Source organism: Physcomitrium patens, chromosome 9 (genome assembly GCF_059467195.1).
Source record: "Physcomitrium patens ecotype Gransden chromosome 9, ASM5946719v1, whole genome shotgun sequence".
Taxonomy (NCBI): domain Eukaryota; kingdom Viridiplantae; phylum Streptophyta; class Bryopsida; order Funariales; family Funariaceae; genus Physcomitrium; species Physcomitrium patens.
Genome location: NC_143418.1, coordinates 3,380,795 through 3,404,804, shown reverse-complemented (window position 1 = coordinate 3,404,804; position 24,010 = coordinate 3,380,795). Strand labels below are relative to the sequence as shown.

At 37.7% G+C, this 24,010-nt stretch overlaps 3 protein-coding genes and 1 long non-coding RNA gene across 6 annotated transcripts; 3 read left to right on the top strand and 1 right to left on the bottom strand.

Moving 5' to 3' along the window:
* Positions 1–7,019: 7,019 nt before the first annotated feature.
* Positions 7,020–9,254, top strand: LOC112287036 (uncharacterized). The gene is made up of 3 exons (XM_024529636.3): positions 7,020–7,264; positions 7,446–7,617; positions 7,794–9,254. The coding sequence occupies exons 1-3, from the start codon at positions 7,227–7,229 to the stop codon at positions 8,985–8,987; spliced, it is 1,404 nt and encodes a 467-aa protein (XP_024385404.1). The 5' UTR covers positions 7,020–7,226; the 3' UTR covers positions 8,988–9,254.
* Positions 9,255–12,295: 3,041 nt separating this feature from the next.
* LOC112286649 (uncharacterized) lies at positions 12,296–14,417 on the top strand. The gene is made up of 5 exons (XM_024528735.3): positions 12,296–12,653; positions 12,880–12,962; positions 13,103–13,315; positions 13,559–13,659; positions 13,841–14,417. The coding sequence occupies exons 1-5, from the start codon at positions 12,461–12,463 to the stop codon at positions 14,040–14,042; spliced, it is 792 nt and encodes a 263-aa protein (XP_024384503.1). The 5' UTR covers positions 12,296–12,460; the 3' UTR covers positions 14,043–14,417.
* A 111-nt stretch (positions 14,418–14,528) lies between these two features.
* On the bottom strand, positions 14,529–15,439 carry LOC149988336 (uncharacterized). Its single transcript, XR_016504681.1, has 2 exons — positions 15,298–15,439; positions 14,529–15,039 (listed from the first exon to the last, which is right to left on the bottom strand). It is a non-coding gene; the product is annotated as an uncharacterized LOC149988336 (long non-coding RNA).
* Positions 15,440–15,508: 69 nt separating this feature from the next.
* On the top strand, positions 15,509–22,390 carry LOC112286648 (uncharacterized). 3 transcript variants are annotated; one of them, XM_090252947.1, is made up of 12 exons: positions 15,509–15,970; positions 16,526–16,913; positions 17,157–17,377; positions 17,644–17,732; positions 18,193–18,546; positions 18,738–19,016; positions 19,339–19,351; positions 19,466–19,599; positions 19,979–20,077; positions 20,251–20,373; positions 20,636–21,179; positions 21,496–22,390. In XM_090252947.1, the coding sequence occupies exons 1-12, from the start codon at positions 15,820–15,822 to the stop codon at positions 21,723–21,725; spliced, it is 2,625 nt and encodes an 874-aa protein (XP_090109073.1). In that variant the 5' UTR covers positions 15,509–15,819; the 3' UTR covers positions 21,726–22,390. The 3 variants fall into 3 exon arrangements, with proteins under 3 accessions (XP_090109073.1, XP_024384498.1, XP_024384502.1); XM_024528730.3 differs by having other exon boundaries at positions 19,339–19,599; XM_024528734.2 differs by lacking the exon at positions 15,509–15,970 and having other exon boundaries at positions 16,780–16,913; positions 17,127–17,377; positions 19,339–19,599.
* Positions 22,391–24,010: the final 1,620 nt, after the last annotated feature.

The following is a 24,010-nucleotide window of genomic DNA, read 5'->3' as shown; positions in this document are numbered from 1 at the left end:
CAAATAAAAAGACATAAATCTAGTATAATCAAATCTATATTTATAGATACAAGAATATTTTTATATACTACAAAAAAAAGATCACCTTTTGTTATTTATGCCACACTTATTTCTAAAAGTAAAAAGACTTCAAATGGTATTTCTAGTCAATATTAAGATTTTTAAAACCTATTCAAAAACAAAATACAGATATTCATATGCCATTTCAAATTTCTAGCAAGAGCTTTGATTTTATTTTTTAAGAAAAAAAATTGATCATTGCAAATGTGTGTCCATTATCAAGAATTCAACAAGATCACCATCAAAAATAGGTACTTACTACTTTTGATATGTGGACTTTTAGATCAGTTGAATCAAGCTAAGATCTATATCAAAATAGATCTATGAGGGATATACAATTTGATACGTACCAAAAAAAGAGATGAATAAAAGACTGTGTTTCAAACTAAGTACATATATTTTGAATATAATGCCATGCCTTTTGGACTTATAAATGCACCAGTACTTTTTTAATATCTAATTAATGCTATCTTTTGAGAGTTTTTAGATGATTTTTTTGTCTGTTATTTAGATGATATCTTAATCTATTCTAAAAAAATAGAAGAATATGAACTTTATATTTGTTTTATATTATAAAAATCAAGAGATATGAGACTCTATACCAAGATAAATATATATATATATATATATATATATATATATATATTTTATACTATTGAAGCCAATTGCTTAAGATATATCATTTCAAATGATGGACTTATGATGGATCTTAAGAAAGTTGAAATTATAAGATTAAAAGATCTCAAAAATAATAAAAAATATCCAATATTTTGTTAGAATTTGCCAATTATTATCGAATCTTCATCAAAAACTTTTTTGAAATTATAGCTCCACTTACACATTTGACTTATAAAGACAAATTTCAATGGAATTAAGAAGTGGAAGTAGTATTTGAAGCTTTGAAAATAATCTTTGTTTCTACACCAATTTTGTATTGTGTCAACTTTTTTAAGCTATTTTTAAAAAAAATAGATGCATCACACTTTATTTTAGGTGTCATATTATTATAAATAGGAATAGATAATAAACTTCACTCAATAACTATTCATTCCAAAAATATTTAGTAATTGAGATCAACTACAAGATCCACAATAAAGAACTTCTTGCAATCATGGATTTATCTTAAGAATGGTACTTTATTTAAAAAATAGTCTTAATCCAGTCACCGTATTTTTAGATCACAAGAATCTTAGATATTTTATGTCAACATATATTTTGAATTATCACCAAGCCTGCTAGAATATGTTCTTACCAAGATTTGAATTCAAAATGACTTATCAATTTAAAAATCAACAAAGTATGTTAGATGTATTTTTTAAATAATTTTACTTTTTATTAAAGAAAAAAAAATGTTACTTTTGATCAATAATAAATAATTTTCTTGAAGCTAGAGCATCTTCATTTTTTAGCAATGAAATCAATATTAATTATTGATTCAACTTTTATTAAGCAAGTTCAATCAAATATGTCTTTTGATTTTCTTATTCATGATATTAAGAAAAATCCTTCAAAGTCTTATGATACTTTCAAGTTTGAATTTAAGAACAATCTACTATATTTTGAAAAGTACTTATATCTTCCAAAAGATGAAGCTTGATTATGTGTTCTTTATATTTCTCATAATTTTTCAATAGTAAATTATTTTGGATAGAATAAGACTTTAGAACTAATGTCCAAAGATTTTTGGTGGCTCTAAATGTAGAAGGTAGTCAAAGATTTTGTACAATCCTGTGATATTTATTCAAGATTAAAAACTCCTTGTCATTGACCTTATAGACTTCTTGAACCATTATTATTCTAAAACAACTATGATTTTTTGTTTCTATAGATTTTATCATGAATCTTCTAATCTTAGCTTCTTATGACTCTATATTTGAGATAGTAGATTGTTTCATTAAGATGGCATATTTTGTACCATGTACAAAATCTATTACATGTAAAGAAATAGCCAAGCTTTTTCTTGATAATATCTATTACTACTATGGATTGTTTAAGGATATTATATTGGATAAGAGAATTCAGTTTATATCAAGATTTTTAAGAATACATTTTAAGATTTTAAAGGTAGACATAAATTTATCTTTGGCTTTTTATTCTCAAATTGATGGACAAACAAAGCATATGAATCAAGTTTATTGACTTATCAAATGAGACATTGCAATTATCACAACCTTCAAGACGATGTCATAGAAATAAAGACCTTTAAGAATGACATGTTCTTCCTTGAATATATAGTGAGATAGAATGCATTTGATATCACAACCTAAGAAGAGAGTCTTAATATTTGGTGATTTTATTAGAGGTAAAAATAACTCCTAATGGTGTTACAAATATTTTATTTGAAGGAAATTACAAAGGTCACAAAAATTATCAAATAACAAAGTGGTCTTCATGCCCTAGAATGAGACATTACCAATGGTTTAGAGGACTTATCAACTACCTTGAAAGAAAACAAAGATTAAAGTACATGATAAATATAATTTTTTATATCTTAGACTTCCTTAATATGTAATTACTGCTCCTTATAGAACTCTTTCTTAGAAAAAGAGGTAATGTTATGGACATATATTTATTGTAACTATTACGAAGATATTATGAATAGATAGAAGTATGTAAAAGTAGATTAATTTTATAATGTCTTCTAGAAAAACTTCCTAGAAGCTTCATAGATGTTGTTTTGACTTTATATGTCTTTGTAGTTGATTAGTAGATTAGAAACTTAGTCAATAAGATAACTATGGACCAGACATATTGGTAGCTTGTGGAATAAGCTAACTATGTGGTGCCCATATAAAAAACTTGCTTTGCAAATTAAGATACATGTTGTGCAAAGTCAACATGTTTTGGAGGTCCTATAGAACATTGTCATGTATCTCTTAGATAGATACTATATATTGAGGCAAGAATGAAGCCTTCTTTATTCTTGTCAACTCCTTTCTTATTTCTAGTGTAATTTTAAGAATCTCTAATTTTCTTATTTTTTATCAATAGCTATTTCAATTTCTTTTAATATATATACTTCTTTATTTCTATTTTGTCATACTTCTTTGAGAAAGTTTTACTTGTTTATTTGCTTTCATCAAGTTCTTGTCCTTGATAATTAGTTACAACTAGATATTTGAAATTTTTTTGGCCTCGTCTACACTTTTATATCCATAAGTAACATAAAATCAAGTGAAGTTTGGTAGCATTAGTAGGTGCTACACATCATGGTTTTGTAAGAGTTAGATTCTTGATTTTGTAATTCACCACCAACTAGAATTAGATAGGCTTATATATCCAAAATAGGTAGAAGAGAATCTTCTAAAAAAAAATTTATATAAATTTTATTATTGGACCAAATTGTGTGAAAAGACTTGAAATCTTCTTAATTTTTATTTTTCTATATGGAAGTATTTGTTTTCTATTTTTTACCTACTACATATATATTAAAAAAATTAAATTATTAAAAATAAATCATTTATCTTAGTATTCATTTTATAATAAAATTAACTTATATATATATATATATATATATATATATATATATATATATTTATTTATTTAAAAATATTATCATAGAATTAAAAAAATTCACTTGAAAATTTTTACTTCAGAGCCTAAATAAAAGATAATAAATATATTTGAAGTAACACCTATAAAAAAATATTAAAATTGGTTCTTTTTTTATCAATTATATATGCAACAAAAATTGATACATTTTACACATTGAAACTTGCTCTTCCAAGATCTACACTAATATAGCTTTACATTCTAAATGTGCTTGAATAAAAAGTTTAAAATTCAAGAGATTAAATGAAGCTATTGTATATATAAATTGGTCATAGCTACCATTAAATAAATTTGAAGATTATTCAAGAATCAAATCTTATAGAGATACTATAGAGCATTTGAAATAAACATAACATATTATATTGATTTTCACAAACTTCAATTAATCCTATGTAGTTTTTTAATAATATCATGATATTATTCTTAGTGACTTTTAACCAACTAATGAGAGAAGGATTCATTGTTAGCTTAAATCCTTCTGCTGCTACAATATAAATCTTATATATCTTATCTACAAGATGACTTCAAAACTATGAAATTTCATGACCTTGTATAAAGTATAAAACCTCACATAATTCATAAAATTTCTATCCAAAAATATTATAAATTAAAAAGATATATTTATATATATACATATATATAATTTAATATAATATTTTTTAATAATTATAAAAATAAATATAAAAATTAATAAATTAAAAAAATCACACAATTTTATTTCAATAAAATTAATTTATGATTTTGTAAAAAAAATATAATTATTTTATTTATCTAATTGGATATTTTATGAAAATAAATCTATACACATATAACCTAATTATATTATTTTAAAATAATACATTCAAGTTAATATTTAATAGAATGTAATATTTAATACGATTAAAGTAGACACTTCATGACTAGTTACTTATGGCAACAAATGTTTACCTCATAAATTTTTACCTCATGAAAAAATGTTGTAGGAAAAAAAATATATATATATATATATATATCTTATTTGCACACGTGAATGTAAGTTTTTTTTAATTGTGTGTAGCTTTTAATGAAGCAATCTCCTATTATCAACAACAAATAAATATAAAACATAAAAGGACGACAACACATTTGAATGAGGCGATAAAAACTTAACCATAAAATGAAAAATAATAAAGAAATATGGTAGGGAATAAGAGATCAATTATCAATGAGGAGATAGTTTTCATCGGTAAATTAGACAAGAGAGGTAGCTGAGCTAGCACTTGTAGAGCAAGGACCGGGTGGACCTCACGACTTGGGCCCCCCGTCGCAAAAATCCACCTCCTCCTCCAAAATAAAGTATTAAAGGTGACACTTAGAGCTGCCATCTTGTCTCAGGTTTGGAACTTTCACAAAACCCAGCAACTGGATTTGCCGCCTCGCATTGCATCGAAACTGGGGTGCCGCTTCTTCCAAGGCCTGTGCTGATCCAGCTCCCTTGAAAAGAAGCAAGGCAACACGGCACCAGGCTACCTCGATCCCAACCCATCGATTGTGGGAGGACAGTTTCTGTTTTTGGTTTTATTGATCTGGATTTAATTCACGTGTTCCACGACGACAAGGCTGCGGTGCTACTATGCTTCGAGGACCCACCTTGATCACAGCTGGAAGACTGAGCTAATCTGATACAATTCGGGGTGGAGTGTGTCCATACCGCGGAGTTTTTACCTCCGTTTGACGCACTGCATGCGCCAGATGCTAGAGCATCACCATATCTCAGCCTGTAGCTGTGCACCATCCGCTGATTCAGCCCACCTGGTTGCCTGCGACGATGGAGATCTGGTGGCGGAGTAATACCCTTAAAGCTAGGAGTTAGGGCTTTGAAATCACTGAGACAGTTTGAAGCTCACAGAGACCTGAGTCCTGCTTTGTAGTCACAAGATGAATGCCACCTGGCAACTGGATGGAAGTGTTAATCCAGGCAGAGCAACTCGGAAGAGCCACGCGGCGTCGACAAGTCCATGGAAGTGTGCGCTTCCTCGTGTCGATGAGGAGCGGCCAATTGGTCGTCATTCTAGTACCGACAGTGCTTATCGAACTGTCGGTATTCACTGTCTCTGAATGTGGGGGTATATTTTGACACTATGTTTTGAGTTAGTTAATAGAAGTCAATGTGTTTGTAACATGTCTATACTAACTATCGTTAAAAATATGAAAATTGTATGAAAAGTAATCGACAAGATTTGCTGCTTGTATTTTAAGACTTTTAAGGTCAATTTGTATGATCTGACGGTTACAAAACAGTAAAGATGTCTAGTTTCTGTATAGATATCGTGCTTTCACAAAAGCCTGATTGTACTAAAAAGTTTGTACACATTTAAAGTCCATCCTTTGGTTGTTTAGAGTTTACCTTACCTAATTCAACGTTACTATAGTGTTGACATTGTTCCAAAAAAGCAACATGCAAAAGGAATGGGAGAAATTGGTTGGTAATGCATGATTAATTGTGGTTTGTTACAGTATTCATGATTCAAATCATATCTTTAATATATTTAAAAATACTAAAAACAATAGATTTAAAATTTTAGAATACAATCAAAAGCTATTAAAATTGATTTGCACTCAACCAAGAGTAGATTACATTAAGCAGTAACCTTTACAATAATTCTTTTATACATGTTGTACATAGTTATCAGTACATAACAACCAAGCATTCACAGACCTTATTCTTCATTCTCAAATAAAGTGCAAAACTTAATTCACATATTCATACAAAAAATCTTGAAATATACCCCATATACCAAGCTTCAAAATATATACATACACACATCTCTCTCTCTCTCTCTCTCTCTCTCTCTCCATATATATATATATATATATATATATATCTTTGCTACTTATATGTACAGCCACACCAAACCATCTCTATATTCAAACCAACTTCCAACATCCAGAAAAACTTCAAAGTCAACCTCAAGTCTCCACTATTTTCAAAACTTGTTCAACCTCAACTTATAGTGTATACATATAGAGACACACACACATACACAAATAGCGAGACATTAATATAGATATGTGTGCACATATACATTTATATAGAAAACTAGAATAGAATACCAAGCATTTGTTAACCCCACGCAGCTCTAAAAATCACAATCCTCACGTAAATACGAACATGGGCTGGACCCACAACAACCGTCATCCACCACACCCAATGGCCAACACGTGTCACTCGCTGATCTGGTGCCCTTTCATGAAGCCAAGTGGCAATCCCTTGGTGGCCACGTTTGGAGTACCGGTCACCTGAGTCCACAACACGCGTCCATGCTGACGCATTCCCCGGCCCCGTCTCTGCCCTAGCCCACTAATCCTCTTGAGAGAAGGGAAACGAGGAGATTTCTTGTGCTGATATAAATATTTCAACACCCCATCGTTTCGTCATATCGTCTCGTTTCCCGTTCCATCACATTGTATTCACCCCATTACTTTGTATCTTTCTCTGTCTCATTACCATCATCATCTTTCTCTTCGGGTTTTGTAGCCAAAAGCGTTTTTGAGACGCTGAGTTGAGGTTGCGACAGGTGGTGAGTGAAAGTGTCTTCGAACAGTTCGACTTTGAGTCTCGGGTTTGCTTATTTGTTCAAACAACGACTGGGAGAATGGCCAACCACACTGTCGGTGATGCTGCTAATCAGGGGTGAGGATCATAATGTGGACTCGCTGGAGGATTTTTGAGGAGAATAGGGGTTAAAAGAAGGTTCTTTACCAGTGTTGGCGAAGTGTGATGATCCTGTTCTTTCATGGTTGAAGAGTGTTGAGATTTCTGGGTCTGATCGTGATGTGGGTTTTCTCAATGTGGTCTTTTTCGTGTCTTGCAGGAAGGCTGATGGCGATAGGACCATGACGGATGCTTCGAATGCTGCCGCGCATACTGCTGATGCCGGAAAGGCGAAGGCGGATCAGGCTGCTGACGCCGCCCAGGATTACTCTAGACAGGCTGGTGACATAATTGCGAACACCTATGACAATGCCAAGGACAATGCACAGAAGGTGAGGAGGTTTCGCAGTTACATGCTTTGTTCGCATTCGGTCTTTGATGTCATGCGACAGAGCAGGAGATATTTTCCCTGGAGAAGTGTAATCTTGATATCGTGTTTGCTTTTTCTTTTGCACATTCTTCGACAGTCTTGTGCCCGGAGTTGAGATATGTGTCTGGAATTTGACAGGCTGCAGCAAATGCCAACGACTACAGTCAACAGAAGGCTTCGGAGGCACAGGACGCTGCCAGATCCGGATACCAGAGTGCCGCGAACTCGGCCCAAGATGCTGCGCAGCAGGGGAAGAGCACTTTTCAAAATGTAGCGAACAAAGTGTGTGCCACCGCCGCGTCCGCTAAAGACACTGTTATCGACAATGCTGTCGCTGCCAAGGATTCTGCGTACTCCGGTGGTCAGCAGTCTAGAGACGTAACAGCGCAAAAGGTTGGCGAGGCCCAGGAGGGTATTAAAAACATGGCAATTACGGGACAGGAGGGTGCGCAGGCCGCCAAGGGGTACGTCCAACAGGCTGTAGACACGGTGCTTCAAACTGCTTATGCTGTGAAGGATGCGGTTGTGGGTAAGGCTCAACAAGCCGCCAATGTTGCAGTGGATGCCAAGGATACCACGGTGCAGAAGTCTATGGAGACTTACGATGCTGGCTCGACGAAGGCAGCGGGCACAACCAGTGCCGCAAAGGATCAAATCTTGGCCGCCAAGGACACCACTGTGCAAAAGGCGAACGAGGCTTACAACATGGCCGCCCAGAAGGCCAATGAGGCATACAACTACGCTGCAGACACCGCCAATGTCGCTGCTCAGAAAGCTGTGGCGGCCAAAGACACTGCCGTAATCACGGCAACGGACACTTACCACGCCGCTGTCGACAAGACTCTGCAAGCCAAGGACACCGCTGTTCATGCAGCCGACGATACCTACAACGCTGCTGCCACGAAGGCACTGCAAACGAAGGATGCGACTGTCAAAGCAACAGCGAATGCATACAATGCTGCTGCACAGAAGGCTGTCAATGCCAAGGATGTGACTGTAGATGTCGCAGCGAAGTCATATAACACGGTTGCTGAGAAGGCTGTAGCTGCGAAGGATGCGACCTTGAACACAGCTAGTAATGGTTACAACACTGCTGCTGAAAACACTGTTGCAGCCATGGATGCCACCGCCGCTGATGCCCGTGTAGCTGCTGATAAAACAAGTGATACTACGAACACCATGGCAGAGCAGGGGAAGGGTTTCCTTCAGAATGCCGGAAACACACTGCAGGGTTTGAAAGAATCCGTTGTCAGTAAGACGCAAGCAGCTGGTGCTGATGCCAAGGCTGCTGCTCACAAAACATCTGTGGATGCCCAAAATGCAGTGAACTAGATGTACGCCATTAGTCAAAGCCTAACATTTCAAAGTAGATCAAAGTAGTGGGTGATGTGTAGATTGTGAGGGTACATTTGTACCGCACCCAAGTAGTTTTGAAGTGGCAGAATCATTTATTTTCTGAGAAATGTCGGTGTTAGGTTTGAGGGTTATAGATTTTGCGGAGATTACATTGATTGGCGGTCGTGAAATTATGAAAGCATGGCTTATTCATGCTGTACATATGAATTCTTCTGCCGAAAATTCCAATCGTTTCTCTTTTTACATGATTGGTCAAATATACGTCTTGGTCTATCTTTGTTTGTGATGTTTTATCTCACTCAATTGTTGCTTAGGATTGCCTTATTAACAAAGTCAGTTCACTGGTGTCGTGAAATTTGTTAGATAATACACATATAGTCCACTATCCCGTTGTGATAATTCTTGCAGTTTCATGATTTGATAACGTGAAGTCCACCCTTATCTGAGACAAAAAGCTGAATGAAGTTAAAAACCGTGATATTTACAAACCACTTACTCTGAACTAATAGCAGCGAAAATGTACTGTGTAAAACTATCTGTGTGAAGCAACTGTTAATTGATTACGTTGAAACACATTCTCAAGAACTTAGTGAAGTATTTTTGCAGCAAAGCAACAACATCGATGTTCATGCAGCAATATACAAATGAGTATAAGTAAATGTGCAATCACCATTAAATGAACAAGTACAAATACATGTAAATAATCTTGATTTATAATTGTCTTAATTTCAATGAACCATACAAAATAATGGAGAAGAAAGTGTGTTTGTGGAGTGACATAAAAACAAATTGCTTGATATTAAATAAGGTAAAAGAAGTTTTACAATCCTTGTAATTCTTTTAGAAGTATTAAAAACAAGATGTTGAATGATATTTGTAATAGAATTGTAAGCACAAAAAGATGTTAATAAAAATAGTCCAATTTGTCACACATTAATAGGCCTTACTAATGTAAGAAATTTTATTAAAAAGTAGGATATTGTCCTATCTAATTGCCCTTCTAATATAGAAGAATTCATTTCTAAGTGCACTATAGTTTAGGAAGGCATCAAGTAGTTATTGAGCTTTATCTATTAGGCTGCCCCTCCAATGCAACTCTAGCATGCACAAGAATTAAAGCCTATTTTCATGTCCCTTATTAATGTTGTCTATAAAAAATAAAAAAAAGTTTAATATTACTTAATATAAGACAAGTATGACTCTAGTAGGGTTTGAACAATAAGTATTTTTAAGCATATTTGTATCTGTATTTTAACAAAACAAGAATATTGAAAAAATATGAAAATTTTGTATCCAAGATCTAAACCATCTTTTTTGTTAATTAATTTTCATAATTTTTTTTTGACATTAATATTGATTTAATTTTTTTGACATTTTTATTTTTACACCTAAATTATTTATCTATATCAAAATATATGTTTTATTTAAGTAAAAATATGTTAATAAAAAATTCAAAAAAAACAAGTAAAAGCACATTAGATAGATAGATTTGAAAGGCTACTTAGATCTCAAATTCGAGTTTTAAATTATTAATAGATACAACATGTTTTTAAAAATCATTGTTGCATAGGTTATATATATACACATATTTAATATGCAAATGAATTTTCAGTAATATTTACTTTAAATATTGGTCTTATAAATATTTACTTGTATTTCATCATCAAAAAAATCGTAAATTATTTCAATTGCATTGAAATCTTCTTTATAATATTTATAAGCCTTACATACTATTTTTTTTTGTAATAAAAAAACATTGTTGGTAAATTTATTTAATAAACCTAAATAATCAATCAACATCTTATCAACAAAGTTGTTATTTTATTCAAATGTATATATTTTAAAAAATTAGTCATTTTTCTTAGAGAATCATTTAACTTTGTCTCAGTATTTAAATTTATACACCAAGCAATCAAATAGAAAATATAGCAATTGTGATGATGTGCCAATAAAAAATTATATAACTTGTAAACGTAAACAGTCAACATATAGTTTTTGAAATCAAGTTGCTTTTACAAATTTATTAGACTAACTAGGATTGTGATTAAATAAAAACTCATTAACTTATACTACAATGTAACTGATTTGATTTTTTTTGATGAGTATAATGTAAAGAATAAGTGGAAGATGATAATACTACTTGAATCTGTCAATCAATTGAGTATCCCTCACCAATTATGGATAAGCCAATTTTCCCAGATAATAGAGTAATTAGCACTTAGTATTAATGCTCATGAGCAAGATAGTAGTAGAACATTTCTTTAGTGGAAACATTAGTAAAAATGGTTTAGAGAAAAAATAGTTGAAAAATCTCACAAAATCTATCATTCTATCTATCACAAATACAGAATGTTTCAAATTTCATTTCAATCCTTTGAAACAAAAACATATTTAATTTTCTAAAAATACCTTTAGAAAACCACATAATTTATTTGCAGCCTCAATACACAAAGGATTGACTTACAATACACGTCATAAATATATATATATATATATTTTTTAAATTTAAAATAAAATAATAAAAAATAATAAAAACTATTAATAACCACTCGTTTTCTTACAATATCATTGCAATCAAACACAATCAGTTCTTTATTACATACACACACACACACACATATATATATATATATATATATATGTACACACACACACACACACACACATATATATATATATATACACACACACACACACATATAGTAAAATAGTAATTTACTAAAATAAATTGAATTATATCAGCAAAATAAAATAACTGCAACTGCATAATTGAATCACGTAAAATTTCCTTTAAAGAATCATCAAACATCCGTTTTCCAAATTACAGCTTAAAAATCACATTACAATATATTTTAACATGCAAGGAAATGAAACACTTTTGGACCCCGGAAAAGCAAGATTCGGAAAGCACTATGTGAAGTGCATTTGTTATAATACGCATTGCCACTTCAGTGTTTTTATTTCCTTATTTATTTATTTGATATTTACCAAATTGCCTTCAGAAACGGTGATTGGATTCTTTGGACATGAGCGCATCTCGTAACACGTTTCGAACCCATGACGCGCTCTGCGCAACTTCCCGCGGTCCACGTGGGCAGTACCTGCCAGCTCAGCCTCTTGGCTGTGTCGGTGTGCCAACGTGGCTCCGATAGAGATTGCGATGTCGATTGAGGACACTGCCCCCCCCGTTCTCGTAGTTCACCGCGTCGCCGAATAAGCTTCCCAAGGGCATCTTCTGCGCCGATATAGATCGCCTCTGTTGCAAGCAGGAAAGCGTTTGAATTAGTCCTCTTGGGTAGAAATCTTGCGTTTCATCGTCAGAGACTCTTCGGGATTTCGAATACCGCAGAGCTTTAGTGCGAGAGAGTGAACTTGGTAGCATTTTTCCGATCTGTGTTGTGAGCATTCTTTCCTATCGAGGTTGTGCAGGGGATATCGTAGGAGTGAAGATGAGTTCGGATGGAGCCGGAGCGATTGCATTCAAGGGCCTGGGATTGATGATGAACGCTTCCAAGCAAGGCATGGCAGCCTTGTCTGGGGGTTTGGACAAGGTGCGCAAGCAGTACGCCTCGAAGCACCAGGCCGACGTGATCGCAGAGCTTAAGAAGAAGAACGTTCCTCCCAGCGAGCTAATGTTTCAATGTGATTTCTTGGCTCCCTGACTCTTGCAATTGGCGTGCATGTGATCGTCCCGGTGGACGAGCTCGTTTTCGATGAAAATCCTGGCAATTTCTAAATTGTCATGATATGACCTAATTTGTTAGTGATTGATATTGACTGAGTTCGGGATGTGACGAGAGAGTGAATTTTTTGTTCTCAGTTCTGTTTTTACCTCATTCGATTAACTTTATCAAATCTGTTGTCGCAGCTTTGCAGAAGCTTGATTTTCTTTCTCTGGCTGGATACAAACACGAAGTCACTCTTGTGTCGCAGCAGACTGCAAAGAGGCTGGTCAGTAAGTACAATTGTGTTAAGATTTTTCAGTCGATCTTCCAGAAACCGTTTAATGGCATCGTGCTCTTCTGGCTTTTGTATTGTAGCGATTGAATTGGCTCATGGCTAACTGAGATCTGTACGTTTTCTTATCTCAGCTTGATCCTGAGAAGAGCTCAGTGCCACTAGAGATGGTCTTGGTGCTCGGAGGCTCCATGAGTGAAGAAGCCCAGAGGTTTGGTGACTTCCAGAAGAGTTCAATACTGCAAGGACTGCAAGAATACATTAACATGTCTAGGATGGGGAAGGACCACTATGACAGGGATACCATGGTGCATGAATTCTATTATGCAATATTGTTGTGCACAGAGGTGTGTTCCTCTGCCTTTTATTCGGCTTTGATAAGTGTAACTTGTTTACACGAATTCAGCAATGTTAGAGATGTATGACAAATGGAACCTCTATGAGCTTTGTAACCAATATTACGGGTTATCCATACCCTCCCTTATGGCAATCTTTTGTGCTTGGTAATGGATGCCAAGCGGGTTTTGAATGTAGAATTGGCACCAAGGATAGATTGGTAACTTGTTGGGTTGATACGCTCGCAATTTCAGGAAGTGGGAGGTGACTGGCAACGCTTTGAAGGAATTTGCAAGGAAGTTGTGCGGCGAGTGGCAACGATGAGGACTGCACCGGATGCAAATCATGAGTTGCAGTAAGTTTTTACCTATTCACAGAGGAAGTTTGTTGTCTTCAAATGTCACAAATCATGATATTTATGTTTTGCTGAACAAGCAACCTCATGGTCGATTGAGGGAGTTTTACTCTTCAGTTCATTTTTTAAATCATTTTATTTTTTCAACCACCCGTTCACTATTGTCTGCCTATCCAACCAGGAACAAGTCAGCTAAAGCCTTGTTCACTTTCGCCTCGGCTATTAAAATTGCTGCTCAACAAGAGGAGCAGAAGCGCAATAAAGCTTTGAGAGACGCCGAGGCTTTGATTCAGAAAGAGCAAGAGAAAAAATCGAGAGCATCTGCTTCGGAGCCTCTTCAGGCGCAACGGCCAGCTGTAAACCAACAGCCAACAACCAATTGATGCCGGAACGCAGCCAGCAACCCGTCTTGCATTGGTGCATGCAAGTTATCATGTTGTCTTTTCGAATGGGTCTACAAGCTCACAGAATTTCTAATTTATTCGCAATTGCATTGATCTGTAGCCCGGATGTTATGTGAGTTGTATATCAGCTTTGCTATATCATGTGCTTGATCCTTGCACTAATTTTATTGAATTTTTCAGTACTCTAAAATATTACTTTGAGCTGTGTTGGCAAAGATCTAGCTGCAATACGAGGCATGCGAAATCTACGAGTAGTTTGTTCGTTTACTTAGATGCGTTATTTAGGTCTGGTGAGTGGCATTGAAAATCTCGTGTACAAACGTACTTGTAATCAACTGTTCAAAATAGACTCTATCCGTGGTTTGTTGCATCACAGTGAATCTCGTGAAATTGAGGCATGGTCGACAATTAGCAAGCTTGTTAGCATGGATTAATCTCTAGCTCCCCTGGTTTAGGCACTTCGTGTCGAAGTCAATAAGGTAAATCGGTATATTTCTTCTAAGTTACATTAATCTTAAATATTTTGGCGATATTTTTGGAGTTCGGGGTCCTGGCTAGAGATTGATACTTCGTCATGATTAAGAATCCCTAGCATCTATTTCCCTTCGCTTAAGCAATGAATGTGTCGGCTGATTTTGTTATTTGGCTTATTATTGAAAAAAAAAATGTAAACCAAAATGAAAACCATGCTCAGGATGGCAATCTGAAAGTCAACACTCACGCAGCAAAAAGGATATGATCGAGATTCACCGACGAGATTGTTCACTTTTGGAGAGCTCATCTGTGAAATTGTGGTGGCAACCAATGCTTCTGTGGGTAAAAACGCTCCATCATGCAGAGTAGAAACCACCATGCAGCTGAATGTTGAATACCGTGTTGCCAGGTTGCACCTTCTCAGTTTCAGGGTGGAGGATTATTGATTTCGTTAATAGCTGCGGTCTTTCAATTGTTCGATTGGAATCCGCACCTGACTAATCTGCAGCAAAAGATGGCGAAAACCTGAACATGTGCACCAATTACAACCCAAATTGCGCAAAAGATTTCTCAACACAGATTGTAACTTCGTAACCTAATGTACTTCTTCCAACACAGGCTGGAAGAGTATTCGGCAGGACTACAACATTTTGGGTGTCCGTGTAGACTTATCACGACAAGCGGACCTCGAATCCTTGAAAAAGTAGAGGAAAAACTTCACATGTAGAAGCACAAATTAGGACTTGAGTGAGATATCCACCAGTGCGCCGCGCGGATTCGCTTACTAAAGTTGGCACCGCAGCGATCACACCCTTGACACAAATGAAATTGGGTGAAGTCCGATTGCCGCAGTCTTCATCCTTGCAACCGTTCAAATTCCCTTCGCAATTCCAACGTACAAATAAAAACCACCACTGAACTCTCCATCTTTCGGCCCACAACTCATGCATTTGAACGCCACGATCCGCAACGTCAAGACGCACGCCAAACGGCCGCGAACCCTTCTCATTGGCAGGATCGGAATAAATCCGAGGTGGCAGGGCGATATCGCCGAGCTGGCACATTCTCCCGCCATTTTCTAGCTGTGGCTGTGTGCTCTTCTGAAGCTCCGCTACTGTTGCGGCGAGGAGGATGTTGTTGATTTCCATTCTTAAACCTAGTTAGGGTGGTGAAGTTTCCAATGCTGTTTTTTTTCTTGAGTTATTGGGAATAGCTCGACCAGATTATTGAGTACAATCTGTTGTGGGAGATCAATGGGGATTTGATACGCGAGAGCGAAAGCATGGCAGAGGGTGAAGCTGGAGCGATGGGGGATCCAGAGCTCCAATTTCCTGCGTTTCCGTTTACGCCCTATCCTATTCAACTGCAGTTTATGAATGTGGTGTATCGCGCTCTTCAAAAGGGCGGGGTGTGCATTGTTGAAAGCCCGACAGGTTTCCACCAGTCCCTCGCGGCCTTTGACTTACTTTCTGGTTTACGTAGCGAAGCGTGTTGATTCCAGCCAATTGTGTATTATTTTGCTTGGGTTGTTTAGCTTTGTTCTAGAGCAGGAATTTGGCTGGATTGAGTGGGACTCGTTAATGCTTTTGAAATGCACGGGCTCCTGAACGCTGTCTGGAAGGAATGGGCTCTGGTTTGATACTAACTTAGGTGCTTCGTGATCACGTCCTATCTGGTGGTTCTCACTAGCTCTAATGCTTCGCAATGCTCTTAATTCTGGCTAGATAGTGCATTATGTGTTACCAATCGCAGTACTTGGTTTTGAATGATTTTTCTTTCTCAGTTTGGGTCAATTGAAGAGTTTTTGATCCCGGGTAATACAGATTGAAGAATAGGTGTAGCTAAGAAAATTTAGCTGCTGTTTGACCTTTGCTTCTTCTACAGACCCTTAGATTTTTTAATCCGTGTAGTAGAGTTTGGAGTGAGAAAGCTCATGGTCAGTAGTTTATGTTTCAGAGATGGTTGAGCACTGGAATGGTGACATGCAGGGACTGGAAAGACCTTGAGTCTGATCTGTAGTGCTCTTCAATGGCTTCAAGACGAACACACCCTTCGTCTAGCCAACCGACCCAAAGTTGACGCTCAATGTTTCAAAGAGGATGAGGAACCAGATTGGATGAGAGATTTTGAAGTCAACAAGGAGGAGCAGAAGCTCAAAGAAAAAGAAGAGAAGAAACAACAACGGAAAATACAGTTGATGAGTGCAAGTGCAAAAAAGGTGAACAGCTCGCGGTCATTTTTTGGAGATGTAGACGAAGACGTTGGAGCGAAACACCGATATGGAAATCGCAAGAAACCGGTGAAGCCAGTTGTTGGTGCCCTCGAAGATGACGAATTTCTTGTGGAGGATTACTGTAGTGATGATAATGCCAAAAGGTGATTCTATATTTGTTGCAGCCGCATATAATGCGTCCCTTTCTGCTTGCAGTGAATGTCAAATTGCCCCCTGCTTTAATAGTGTATTCGCTTTACATATTGCTTATGCATGATATTTTAACGATCTGATGTCTGGCTCTCAAGGTTTTCTCTAGCCTAAACCCTCTTGGGATCGTTACCCTCTTATGAAATAAACTTAATTTTCCGTCGTAGGTTCTTACCATATGGTAGTTGCTGATTCAGTGGAGAGTCCATGAAGCGGAAGCCAGAGAAAGATATTTCTAGTAGCAGCGAAGAAGATGTGGAGGACGACGATGAAGAGGAAGAGCCCCTGAAGGTGTTCTTTTGCAGCCGTACACATTCCCAACTGTCTCAATTTGTGGGGGAATTAAAGCGCACAAAGTTTGCAACATCCTTGCAAACTGTTTCTCTAGGATCGCGAAAGACTTTATGCATTAATCCTGGTATGCGCATACTGGTTTAAAACTCACATGCACTCACAGTTCCCTTCTAGCGAAGTTGTCAGCGAGGTCTGTGATTTCTCCCAACAATCTAACGTCGACCAACTTTGACAAAGTAATCTCGATGACTTTTGAAAGTGTTGTCCTGTCGGAAAGGTGGACTATGATCATCTCCACTTTTCTAATTCAAAAATCTTCCACCAAGCCAATTTTTTGATGTCTCAAAATATGCCTACAATACATGTTAAGCAATGCTTACCTGTAAGCAGATGTGGCGAAACTGAAAAGTTCAGAACGCATCAATGAGCGCTGCTTAGAATTGCACAAGGCCAAAAGCAGCGGCCAAGCAGGATCTAAGGTATTTCCTCAACCTCCACCGAGACTTTTTTTCTGTTGTCTCAGATGGAATCCCTACATTGTTGGCATTTCAGGATGTTCTCTCAGTAACTTTTTTCTTACATGCTTTCATTTGCTGCTTGATACTACAACCCGCTTGGTGAATGGCTTTGGGTTCAGGGTTTAGATAACGCAGTAAAATGAAATTGCTTATCTAAGAGCCCAACTAGTCATTTGGACTTAACGAACTAAGATGCTTATTATCACATCACAGCAGTTTAATTGCTCTGACGTACATTTGTTGTAAAATAATTTACAGAGTGAATATGAAGAATGTCTTGTAGGATTACACAATGACTTAATTTTTTACCATTTCAATTTTTCCATGTGTCATGATGGGACGTAAAGGACTAGAAGCTTTTCTCGCAACGTCAAATATACTATACGAGTCTAACCTATCCGGATTTCATTACCCTCGACAGGCTGTTAAAGACAATCAAATGCAGAAGAGAAAAGTGAAGAGTTCTGGCTGTCCAATGCTCAAGAAACAACGTCTTCAGCGCCAGTTCAAAGAGAAGCTAGAGCTGTCTGGTGCCATGGATGTGGAGGACCTTGTTAAATTAGGGCAAGAACTTGGAACATGTCCTTACTACGGATCCCGTCGTGCAGTACCGGCAGCTGATGTAGTTGTTCTTCCGTATCAATCATTGTTGCACAGTGCAACTCGTGAAACTCTTGGAGTGAAGCTCAAGGATTGTGTAATCATCATCGACGAGGCACACAATCTCGTTGATACTGTTAGCAATATTTACAGCTGTCAGGTCTCCGTTACGCAAGTGGGTACTGCCGCTACTCATGTTAATATTTTCGTCAATTTTAATGTTAACTTAACTCTTGAACGCTGAGGCATTGCTTTCCGGTGTATTTTGTATCCAACCTCAACACTGCGTGCGTTGAGGCTTTCAGGGATTAAGATGCACATCTCAAACTGCAACACTTATATGCTTTGTGTTTCGAATGTGCGCAGTTAAAACAAGTAAGCTCACAGCTTTCAGAGTATCTTGAAAAATTTAAGAACCGTTTGGCTGAGTCGAACCGGCGGTACATTGAGACTCTGCTTCTGCTCATTAAGGCCTTATTAGATTGTCTTGCCGTGCCTCAACAAGGCGGATCCAAGGAACGTCAAAATGGTCGAACGGATTCTAAAATGCTCACCATTAATGATTTCGTATTCTCTCTGAAGATTGACAGCATTAATCTACTTAAACTGCGTCATTACATCAAGGAGAGCAACATAGTGCACAAGGTCTCTGTCGGTTGCACTACTACCTTCTCTTTGCTCATTTCTGCATTTTTTTTAATGATGTGGTGGTCTTCATCATTTGTAACACTGAATTCACGTAAAGCTATCAACAGTACTTCAAAGCGCTTCTAGATTATTTTTGGAACCCACTTACCAGCATACTGAGCGTCTGAAGTTGTTCTATTTTATGCAAAGCTGATAAAATTAGTTCAATGCCAAGACTGATATAACGTTGTCAATATCATCTGCTTCTTTTTATTTGTAGTCGATCCCCCCTGCCTCCTAGCTTAGTTAAGCTAATACTTCGAAACATTCTCCGTTATAGGTGAGCAGCTACGGTGAGAAACTCACTCTGGAACAAACGGTATCAACTTCGCAGTCAAGAAGTGGTGTTCCAAAAGGGTCAGTTCCTCAAAGCAATAATGCCTTAACTGGCTTCCATGCTTTGGCAGATTTCGTGCTTGCCCTCACAAATGCCGACAAGGACGGCCGTGTGCTCGTTGTGCCCAGCGTTGGAAAAGGCCTAGAGTTGTGGGATGGACATCTTAAGTTTATCATGCTGAATGCCACGAAACACTTCACTGAGGTAAGTGGTGTGAACGGATGTTGACGTGTATGTACAATAGCATCAATCTTAGAACGTCATTCAATAGAATTAGATGTTGATAATCTGCTGCTTACATGACCTTATCTGTGGATTGCACGTAATCACTGATCATAATCCACCTCTTCAAGTGTGGTTTTAGCGTTTTAGATTGTGTATGTTGCGGTTGCTTTTATGTTCATCTCCATATAGTATGAATAAAAGTCCCTTCCTATTACGATTGTGTAGCTTACGGGCAATTTCAGTATGAGCTCTATCTAAGCGAACAGTTCTCCTATCTAATAAGCACTACTGAAGTCATGGATATCGACTGGAAGAACATTTATTTCAGTTACAGCACTTGGTTATGCGTGCCTTCCAGATCGTTGAGGAAGCCAGAACTGTAATATTAGCAGGAGGAACTCTACAACCTATTTCTGAGCTCCGCGATCGGCTCTTTCCCCAATTGCCACATGAGAAGGTATATTCCTAGACGAATCCCAATTCCTTTGGCTGGATGCTTTAGGAATTATCTATATTGCATCCCTCTGTCCTTGCACTTTGTCAACCGAATAATGACTCCAACGATTGTTTCGTCTAGGGCTCGGAATTCTTTTCTTAACCCACAGCACTTTGCAACTGTGGGGATCACAGGTTCACCTATTTTCATGTGGCCACATCGTACCTCGCGAAAGTATTCTGCCGATTGCTATTGCAAAAGGACCGGGGGGTCATACATTTGACTTCACGTACCAGTCTCGTAGTTGCCAGACCACGGTATAATTTAATTTATTCGCCTGCATGCCTTCTGCCATGTATAGAAGCTGACTTATTTGGAGTTGAAATGTTTACATTGGTTTTAAAAGAACATCTGTAAAGCCCATGAAAGCTTTGTCATTAGACCAGATTTTCAGAACTGGCTATCACGAGTTAGTATGTAACCCAATACATTTCTGCTCACCTCACAGATTGCCGACGCTAGAGTATTAGTTTGTTGTAAACAACACTCCTTTACTAATAGCTTTCCTCCTCTGGTCAGATAGAGGAGTTGGGACGCTTGATCAACAACGTTTCATCCATAGTCCCAGAGGGTATTGTAGTTTTTTTCCCATCTTTCGAGTACGAGAGTCAGGTACATGCAACCTGGACAGATAAAGGCATACTGGCTTCCATCCAGATGAAAAAACACGTGTATCGAGAGCCTCGGAGTGCTTCTGAAGTTGAAGACGTTTTACAAAAGTACAGAAACAGCATTACCAAGACCTCAGATAAAGCCGACATAACCACAGAGAATCGAAGGGGAGCCTTGCTTTTATGTGTCGTAGGAGGGAAGATGTCCGAAGGCATCAACTTTAGTGATGGGATGGGTCGTTGCGTTGTGATGGTTGGTCTACCATATCCCAATCCATCTGATCCGGAGCTTATTGAAAGGATAAGGTATATTGAGCAGCTTTCAGCAGCCGAGGCTGGTGTGGGAAACGACGGGGCTGCTTTGAACGGCAATAATGTACTGCAACGATGTGGGCAACGAGGAAGAGAATACTACGAAAATCTTTGTATGAAAGCTGTTAATCAGTCCATAGGTAATCTCACACTAACCAACTTTTGTTCATCGCATTCTAGGGCTTAGATATTCTAATCTTACTTTTCCATATGCTGAATGATTTAGATGGGAATCTGTTCTGAAGTATAAGAAGCTTGTTGTTAGCTTCAGCTTTTCCTGTACTTTTTGGAATTTTCTTTCTGCGGATGATGTGCAGTATCGCAGATTATGTTTTCCTGGCTGAGCTCAAACAACACAATGATGAAGAACACAGAACACATTTCATCAACTATTTTGTGAAGCTGGCGCAATTTTCAACTTATGTTGTTTGGCTACCTTATTTTGTTGTTGTGCAGGGAGGGCGATCAGGCATATCGGAGATTATGCAGCAATTTTGCTTGTTGATGTACGTTATACATCGACATCTGGACCTCCAGGACCTAACGCCAAACCATCGGGACCAGCTTCCAAGCTGCCAGATTGGATCTTGGAAAGACTAGTCCCTGTAACATCAAGTTTCGGAGAAGTTATTAAGCTACTGCACAAGTTCTTTAAGCATAATCAACAGCGGACTCAAGGAAATTAAACTTCACATGGCCGCTCGTTGCACAGATACTCGCACAAAATGCACATGCTCAGAACTTTTCCTGAGAACAGATGGATACACAAATTGTTTAAATTCCCAAGCGGTTCAGGTTTCTTCACCCCGAAACTGGTGTATGGACTATCCAGCTTCTCATCATCCAAGCAGGGATTAATTTGCTTCCCCTTTCTTTTTGAGCTTTCGTCAAAAGTGTTGCATACACAACTTGAAAATTGACTCAGAATCATTCTACGTACTGATTTGTATGTTTCTGACCATTCTGATGAGTGACTGATTCTGCCTGGTTAACATCCTGTAGCCTTAATACAGCCAAGGCCGAACTGTGGGTCAGTAGTAAACTGGCGAATCTATAGGGAATAGAATCTCTCTTTTCCATCGAAGGGTTCTTTTTAGCTGAGTTGGAAACCACAAAGCCTACAATATAATATAGTTGCTGTTTGATACATTGCTGTCCTTGTCTGTTTGTCAGCTTAAATAGTGGGCCCAATGCCTGTCTTTATATGACAGGTTCAGATCTGGGGCTCATTTAGATATGTCATATCTGACAGTGGCCATCAAATTCAGATATAGCTAGCTTTGACGGTGGCCTCAATAACTATGTAGGTGGACATCAAAACATATATTTTTACCACGTTTGTCTTTATTCATTCTTTTCTAACGAACCATTTTTTTCAACAGTTACAGAAAACAATGACATATATAAATATATATATATATATATATGCAAAATAAAATAAAGAAAAATAGAATAAAACAATCTTCGTTGGCACCTAATAGTTTTCTATTTTCCATACTGAGCAACTGTACTGAAACCTATATAATTTGCTGTGAGGGTTGCTTCTTTATTTCTAAACGACCAATGCACCGCTCTGTGATGCAATCGTTTTCTTGTTGGTATTTTTTTCAAGTTCCAGAAATCGTTAGAACTTATTTCTCGTGATTATCAAATGTTTCATGATAATTTTCACGGTTACTACAAAGTTGTTTTTAGCTGTTTGCATCAACTTGTGTGAGAAATTAGTATGAACTTGTTTATAAGTTTTTAACCTTGCATTCTCATAAGTGCACACCTGGAAGTCTATACTTGACCAATTAGATTACATGTACTTTCAAAAATACCATTAAAATTGGTAGTGCCGATTCTCACTTACAACAACTCGTCAAATCATACTCAAAACATCGCTCTGGCTTCATTTTACCTATTAACATCTAAATTCAACTTTATGTTTTCAAAAATAACACCACGTCATGAATGAACAAGCAGGATCACAGGCGGCTTTGAAGCTTCCACAAGGAGGGAGGGAATCCAGGGAGCCAGCACCTCCGAAACAAGGGCCAAGTAGCAACAACTACATCATCAGCCCTCACACTACGTACATCGACGACCTCCGGGAATGTACCATCCCCGCATACTCTCTCCCTCCCAACCTCCGTTCAATGCAGCCTCCGGTTCAAAGTCGTGCATCCGCCGCCCTGCGCCTGCGCACACATAGAGATGGAAGCTCTCTATCGCTGCTCTCACCCTCTCTCTCTCTCTCGCACTATTCCGCACAGCATCATTTTCCCAGCCTTGGCCGGCCCCGCCAGGAGCAGACTCGGTGACCACAATAACTCGTGACCAGGACCACTGTCACCCTCCGGAAGCACAGCAGGGAGTCTGAACACGGAGGGCACATGAGTAGAAAGAGTCGTGGAGATGGCTCTGCGGCTCCGCAACGTTGCTTTTGTCGCCATAGCCAAATGCTCTGGTGGTCTGGAACAACTCGGTCTTGTGCTCAGGAAGAGACGAATCCATCCGACGTCCTCCGGAACATTCCTTACCACGGTCTAGAAGATTCCATGCCCAACACGGTCTTCCATCCCCGTGCTTCAAAGCTAAAGCCAACTTGTGTCTGCTTTTACTTTTTTTCCCCATGTGCCATTTATGGTACCGAGGTGCTGGATGCCACGTCATCACACGTTCAAATGCGTGTGTGCGCCGAGGTGGCATTTGGTGGGGCCAAACTTGCAACCACGTGGGCACACAAGCTACGTGACCTGGCACAAGGCAGGGCTCGCCTGCCCTGTCAGCAATGACATGGCATGGGCTGAAGCTGGCAACAAGTTTCTGTTGGGTCTGACCAATTGGGACCTGGAATTCTATTTGGTCGATACTGGGAAATAAACAAACAAATGCACTCAACAGTACTGCCTGTACGTTCTTAGTAAAGTTGTGTCTAAAGGAGAAAAATATTTTTAAAAATGGTGGTGTTGTTAAGCGTGCGGTA